The sequence below is a fragment of the Saccostrea echinata genome, unplaced genomic scaffold (assembly GCF_033153115.1).
Source record: "Saccostrea echinata isolate AGI-Se365-2 ecotype Australia unplaced genomic scaffold, CSIRO_AGI_Sech_v1 ptg000064l, whole genome shotgun sequence".
In the NCBI taxonomy this organism is placed as follows: domain Eukaryota; kingdom Metazoa; phylum Mollusca; class Bivalvia; order Ostreida; family Ostreidae; genus Saccostrea; species Saccostrea echinata.
In genome coordinates this window covers 6,200,940-6,209,163 of record NW_026889813.1, presented here as the reverse complement: position 1 = coordinate 6,209,163, position 8,224 = coordinate 6,200,940, and the positions used below count along the sequence as shown (strand labels likewise).

The following is an 8,224-nucleotide window of genomic DNA, read 5'->3' as shown; positions in this document are numbered from 1 at the left end:
AAAAGGTTAACCATATAGAAAAAAAACATATAAACTATTGGGGGAGGGGAGACACTTTCCTCTTTCTTCATATACAGGCAAAACCTTAGTTTCAAGAGGGATACGTGTTTCTGGGGGGAGGGGTAGTGGTGAAACGATATGCCCCCTTCATGACATGATACGTATCATATAATTTTGACTCGGTTCAGTTATTTTCGATACAATTTCTTTTGACAGAAGGAAGCAAAGTCAACGTTCTTTTTTGTTTTGTTTCACTAAATCAAGTCACTTAATCTACATGATATACAGGCAAATTGACAAGAAGAAATTGTTATTATGAATTGATGTTAAAGATTATTTTACAAACTATCAGTTCTCAAAAATTTACGCTTTTGAAATTGTGGACTGTGGACAAAAGTATCGGAACGATTTACCTTACGTTATATATGAATGCAAATGTTCGCGTTATTTATAGTTATCCCAAACATCATCATGATCATTGCTCCAAATCGTCAATATGCATCAGATGGTCTTAAAAAAATCAGTTGTTATGTTAGTTCAGAATGGAAATTCTTTTCAGAAAGTTGCAGATATGTTTACAATGTCTAAAACAACTGTGCACCGAATCTATAGAAATTTTTGTGAACAAGGAACTGTAAAAACTGCCCCGAAAACAGGTCGAAAGAAAAGGCTGAGCAATCGTGACAGAGGACAGGGTATTAGAAATATCATACTACTCTTAGTATCAGCTGCTTAAGGACCCTCTCTACACTGCAATTAATTTCAGGGTACTTCCTGACCCACCTTTTTAACATTTCCTACATAGAATAAATTGTAATCTGCACTGTATGACACAATTCAAAATAAATCCGAGCATTCTAGACGTTATGTTAGACAGAGTAATATAAAAATTATTAGCATGTATTTTCTCATTTTAGTAAGCAAAATCATTTTTTTTCATTTCTTCATTGTCTTTGAGGATTTTTTCTTGAAGAAAAACCCCCCTGCTCTCTGTATTAAAATGAATTAATTAATTTCGAATAAGCCCTTTTTTATGCTATATAACTTTCTCAAAGTAAAAAAAAAACAACAAAGAACATTTTCATCACTGTATTAGAGGGGTTCTTAATTATCAAGCATACTAACAATTTAATATCAAATTTTTAAAACCATTTACCATTTACAGGCTACAGATAATCAAGTTCTTATTCAAATAAGACAGAGTTCAATTGTGGTATTTTTTTCCAAATACAGTTTTTAAAATTTCATTCTTTATTCTGTTCTGTAAAACATATTTAGCAGTTCTATATTACATCTATTCATGTCATGGATATAATCAGAAAATGAAACATCTATTGCACATTTATTTTTCAAAAAATGAATAAATTATGAAAGAAAACAAAATAGAATCCATTATTGTACACTATTGAAACAGTAAACAGTTTCTTTTCAATACATTATATAAACACATTACCATTAAAAAGGTTAAAGCATTGAAATACATGTTGAAATATCTATAATTCATTAATCAAACACACTAAATATTCAATTATTCATGAGAATATAAATACATATGTTACATAAAATTGAGCATAAAAAGTTTATTTTAGATATCAAAAATAAAAACAAGTGAATCATTAACAAAATTTAATACAATAATAATAATTTTTCACATAATTCCCTAAAGGACTGTGTAAAATATATAAGTGCCACAGTATATGAAGATTAAAAAAAACTCTTTGCATTTAATCACATCACCAGAAAAATGTCTCAAGTAAATTTAAATCCTCTGTAATGTTTTTTATGGGACACTAGCTTTCTACTTAAATCCATCACTATATTTTTAGATAGGAATAAACTTCCAGTTTGTTCCATATATATATAAAATAGAGAGAGAGAGAGAGAGAGAGAGAGAGAGAGAGAGAGAAATATAACAAATATAACAAAACTCATATTTTTACTATGAAATTCATAATTATGATTGATATATTAATTGAATAAGAATAATATACAGATCAAGGCAAAATATATGGCCAATTGTGAGCAGTAAACACATGAACAAATACTTGTATTAACTCTTATCACATTTCCTGAGGTCATAACTTTTAACAGATCTATTCCACGATTTCAAATCAAAGATTTCTGATTTTCTCAATGCTATTTTATTTTCTAATTCTCCTCATATGCCCGTTCCTAGCCCATTTACCCAAAATGCTTTGCATTATGTTTACTTGATATTGATATGCTGATTATGTAAAGTCAAAATTGTGAGAAGTAACATAAACAGACTTGCAAACAAAAGAAGATGATATTTTAGATAGACAGAATATGAAGTTTCCTTTTTGGTTGTAATGCATTAATTTTACTATAACATCAAAATTGTAGTCCTATAAAAAAAAGATAATAAATAATCAATTCTTTTGTAATGTTGCATTTTGGCTCTTCAAAAATTGGAAATTACTTCGAGAAACAGTAAAAAACATATAATGTTGCTCTTGAACGATTTAAGCAGATGATACAGTAACTCTTTCACAATTTATTCCAATCCAAAATAAAAATTCCATCATTTCTTTCCTATCCTTGGAAATAAGGTAGTTATAGGGTTTTGTGTAAAAAATGGTTCCACTTTTTCTACAATCCCTCTTAAGATTTGGATCTGTAGATGCCGTGGTTTCCTTTTCATGGTCTGTCTTTTTATAATATTCATCTTTTTCATCCTCATCATCTGATTTACTTTTGATCAAATCGGAACTGTCATCTACTTCCATTCCCTTTATCACTACATCTTCACCAAAATCATGTATGAATTGATAATGCTTCGTACTGATTTTCAAGCAGGTAAAAATAAGCTGAAAAATATATCAGGTATGGGGGTAATAACTTTAAAATTCAAAGTATTAGTTAAATTTCATTTATTTTTATTTTTTCTTTAAATTACACAGCTTTTAAGACATGCAAACTCTGTTTTTGTTAGACTACCATCCCTCCTTTTGAACTTGGAAACAATAAGTGACATTTTTCTTGAATTAGGAATTTTTTTTTATAGTATATTAGAATGAAAAAATGCATAAAATAATCATACATAAAGAATAACTTAGGTTTTTATTTGATATAAAAAAAATCATACAAGAGACCAAAGGGCCTTAACGATTACCTGAGTACAGTGTATAATACAACACTGTAAATGATCCATTGTTTGTTTGTTTATTGTTTAACATCTCTCTCGAGAATTTTTCACTCATATGGAGATGCCACCACTTGCTGGTGGAGGGATGCAAAGAGCTAAGGGCTAGAATGCACATATATGGCCCCATAATTAACAATATTTTAAAAATATGATTAATGAAATATATTTTTGTGTATTTATTATTTAAGAAGTTGCTCTTAATGAAAATGAGTGACATTCCAAATATGCCACGTCTATGACGTCATCATAACTAGTCAAAATGACGTAGTTTTCATCAATTAGGGAAAATATTGCATTTTTTTTCAACAGATTTTTCAAAATTTCAATGCCTCCACATGCACCCACCATTATAAAAAGTTTGTTACCATTTTATCTTCTTGGTACAAATAAATATTGAAAATATCTTTTTGGTGGAGACATGTGCAGGCTACTAATTTTTAAAAAATATGATATGCACAGAGAGGAGATTTTGCATATGCCATCTGATATTGATGATTTACTCCTACCAAAATATCATATTATTAAATAATATTTGTATGTTATGCTTATATAAGAGTATCCACGTTTGTTATTTTAAAAAAGCATGTTTGATGGCTTTATAAATGTACATTATATAAATACTGCATGTAGTTGAGTGTAACATTGAAAATTTTCACCCCAAGAAAACCATTGGCAACCGAGGCGCAGCCGAGGTTGACAATGGTTTTCAAGGGGTGAAAATTTTCAATGTTACACTCAACTACATGCAATATTTATTATATTATACTGAATGTTTTATACAAATACATATAACAGCGAACCTTGCGTGCATAAATTCTTCGCAGTCACTTTTTTTGGAATATCACCCGTCGTCAAGCAAGGTTGACTGTTGCTACGCTGGAGGGTGTGGCTTCATCATTCGGCGGGTAATAGTGTTTTCAACGAATGTTTTTAAACAAATCAGATTCAACTAATTAACATGAAAGTATAATATAATGATATATAAGGCACCAAGAGCATGTGATGGATAATCTCGTGTAAAATTTTATAATGGTATATGTTTTTTAAACTATTGACTTGATTAATAGTGCTCATACACATGTTTAATTTCCAAATAAAATATTGCTTTCTAAATATATATAAAGTTATATAGTTTTTTTTTCTGTGCGTGCATCGTGCAAGTTCTATAAATACAAAGGTTGCTAGATACGCTAGGTTCATAACAACAGAAGCTTCCGCTTTGTAGCCTACCTGATGAAAATCACCCGGGGTATTGAACCTATTGTTTTATTATGAATGACAGCTGACTAAAGTTACGATATTACAAAGAGAATCAGAAAGGTATTTATCTTTTTTTTTAACACTGACAATCAGACATGAAAAATATTTTTGTTGATAAACAATCAGCCATCCCACCTAAGTTTTTTTTATCGGCTGCTCATGAAAACTACCCTCAGTCTGTCTATGTTCACGCATAACAAAAGGCTTCTGGCATTTAGTTTAAAAGAAACAAATACATAAGGTCCATTTTATCAATAAAGTAACTATATCATCGTGTTGAACACGCCTTGCTGTGCAGCTGCAGCATGCAATCTTGACGTGTTTTTCATACACATATTATATATACCTACATGTGGGTGCTAGACCTATAATTATAGTCCAAGTAGACAGGGTTTGAAAACATAATGCACTTGCCTTCAGTATGTCCAGTATGTGCAAAACCTTCGCTATTGTTATAAAACACATATACTGGAAAAAGTATATATATTAGCTTTCACCTGAAGTAGTGTCGTCTGCGGTGGTGCAGTTGGTTAAAGTGGATGAATGCTGCACTGAAGGTCATAAGTTCGACTCCCATATAAATATTTTTTTTTAATTGTTAATTTTTTTGTAATGAATCTATAAAGAATGGTGCATTTTTGGTTTCTACTTTATAGCGTTGTTATCTAAATGTGATTATGCCAATGCATGTAAATTTTGACACACAAACATTATATTCTACTTACATAATATTACAAAAACTCTATGATTATTTATAATTTAGCCTTTGATGCGAGAAAAAAAAAAGAAATCCTTAGTCCAATCAAGGAAAAATTGCTACTACTGCAGAAACAGAATTAAATAGTGCAATCAATGAACAAAAGTACAAACCACTATAATTTTTCAATTCGAAAAAGGGGAGAAAGATTTTAAACATTATTTATTTTAAAGAATATTGCATTCAGAGTGGAGAGAAAAAAATGATCCATCCTCATTTAGTGTGAAAAAGTTTCTTAAGTGTCCATTAAATATATTACAGGCTTTCTCATTCATAAGCATGCCACTCAGAGGGGTTGAAAGATATGTATCACTTGCAGACTCTATTGAACAGAGAAAAAAATACATGTACTGATTAATAATTTTCCTTAAATGAAGTATATCAATTCAAAGTTACTACATGTTTTTCATTTCTCAGTCGCAGGAAGCAAAGATTTAAAATATAATTTAATTCTTAATATGTTTTCTCATTATTATGGAAATGGCTAAATTCGGAAGATTATTAATGCCAGACTTAAAAAAAAAACAAACAAACAAAAAAAAAAACAACAACAACAAAAACTGAGTTTCTAGATTTTAAGAGGACTTGCTTGTCCCACCCAAATAAATGTTCCAAACTGTACCTGTCCCATCAAACATTCAGTGTATGTTCATTTGTATGTTACACCGGCCCAAGATAAATATTCTCTGGTCCCCAGTTCTCATGGCCATACATGTTACTTACAAAACAGTAGTTTTATTCATGATTGTCGATTTCTACCCAAATAGTTGCAATAAGTACACATGTATAAGAAATGTTATAACTTGCATGCAGGCATGTAGTATCGTTTTAAAAGTGGGAAAGGGGGGGGGGGCTAGAAAAAATGACAAGTTTTTGACAAATCTGAAAAATCTTTGACAGGTACTCAAAAAGGGGGGGGGGGGTCCAAACTTGAAAATCCTTTTGTGTATGTGTTTGTTTGGATGTGGGGGGAGTGTAAATTTTAAATTTTTCCATAATTTTTATTAATATTTTAATTTGGGTCGATTTGCTTTATACTGCAATAAAAAGTGTGGGGGGATTGACTGGCCTTCGAATCAACATTTTCAACTGTGAAATATTATGCTTGGACCCCCACCCCCGATACTACATGCCTGACATGTACATTCACAAATTACTTTCAGTAAATTTTGAAAGTCTTCTTTTTTCGTTTTGTAGTATGTCATCAGTGCAACGTAAATATTTTCCATGCGTCATTTGTAACAAAAGGACACACTCAAAGGAAAGAAGATATTTATCAGGAGCAAGCAACAAACACCTGAGAAAATACATTAGAAAATTGTTTTTAGTTGACTGTGGTGAAAAAGATGTGCTGTGTGGCAGATGTAGATGGGAGTATTACACAAATACAAAGCAGCAAAAGGATCTTCAGGGAAAATCCGCACCCAAAACAGTAGTCCAAACAGGCTTAGCATCATCATCAGGTTTTTCCCCCAAGAATATTACACTGCCGCTTCCAGCAATAGGAGGAAGTCATTCCCCATGTTGTATTTGTAAAAAGCGGGGACTGAAGTTAATAGTTGTGTCATCAAAAGAAAGGTTTAACTGCTTTTTATATCAAAATGTTATTATTCCCTACGGCTCCAGGTGCTGTCCAGTACATATTGAAGATGACATGATGACCAAGGATGCAGTCGATGCTATGAGCAACTTCAGAGAAAACACACACTTTAATAGATCGGATATAATGAATCTCCTGGGAAAAGTACGCGAAGCCCTCCTGAAAAAGGAAGACAAGGGAATCAACTTTGACTCAATGTTCAGTGATAATGACATCAAGAATCTAACAGGACTGGACCAAGCACATTTTGAGAACCTGTTGACATACTTGACATCAATTCGCGATACTCAAGTCTGAAGTGCCAGGACTTGTCTTGGTATGTACCTAACAAAATTAAAAACTGGATTGTTCAATAAAATTCTTGCAACATTATTTCAAGTTTCCAGAGACTTCATCAGATGTGCTGTAAAGTCAATCCAAAAAAATCTCATGCAAACTTTTACCCCTCAGAATAATGGATTCAAACATTTGCCAAGATAAGAGCTCATTACAAATCACACCCGTCCCTTGGCACAGACCCTTTTTGGATATGGTTTGAATCCTGCTATTCTAGTGCTGGATGGAACCTACATTTATATACAGAAAAGTTCGCAGTTTCGGTTCCAACAAAGGTCATACAATTTAGATAAACATTGACCTCTCATCAAGATGATGGTGATAGTCTCTACAACAGGATATTTTGTTAGTGTCATTGGACCATACCTATCAGATTCCCAGAATAATGACACAAAAATACTAAAGTATTTGTTTGCCCATGACAAAGAAGAAATAGTGAACTGGGTTAAGGAAGGAGATGTGTTCGTGGTCAACAGGGGCTTCAGAGATTCGGTGGACTTTCTTAGCAACATCGGAATAAAGACTGAAATTCCTGCATTCTTGAAAAAGGGAGAAAGTCAATTAGACACAGAGCAAAGCAATACATCATGCCTGGTTACCAAAGTGATGTGGATAGTGGAGTCAGCAAATGCCAGACTGAAATCTTGGAAATATTTTGACAGAGTTCTACCAAACACTCTAATTCCCTTCCTTGGTGAGGGTATTTCCATAGCAGCAGCAATTTGTAATAGATACTTACCAGCCCTTAGTACAGGAAAGGAAAATGATGCAGCCATTGAATCAACAGGATTCACAATTGGTGTGTGCCAACCTTCAGAGTCGTCATGTTTCATCTAGAACGTATTTACTTTGGATAATGTTTGACAAACTGCAAGTAAAGTCCTGGTATTGCAGGTGCAGAACTGGTTCACGAGTTGTGGACATGTGTGCGCACATTGCATCTGTGTTATGGTACTTAGCATATGCTCGGCATCTCTCTCAGCCATTCTCCCATGTTAAGGACTGGGTGCACTACTTACAAGATGCAAAGGATTTGCCGCTGCCAGAGGAAATTGACGAAAGTGACACAAGTGAGGATGAATGTGTTGAAAAATAATTGGAATTC

General features: G+C 32.5%; 1 protein-coding gene across 1 annotated transcript in view; it reads right to left on the bottom strand.

Annotated features, from left to right (window-relative positions):
- Window positions 1–2,331: 2,331 nt before the first annotated feature.
- The window catches only part of LOC133175945 (uncharacterized), a 54,307-nt gene continuing 48,414 nt past the window's right edge, over window positions 2,332–8,224 (bottom strand). Inside the window, exon 5 of the mRNA XM_061311101.1 lies at window positions 2,332–2,828. Coding sequence (XP_061167085.1) covers window positions 2,484–2,828 — 345 coding nt within the window. The 3' untranslated portion in view covers window positions 2,332–2,483. The remainder of the gene's footprint in view (window positions 2,829–8,224) is intronic.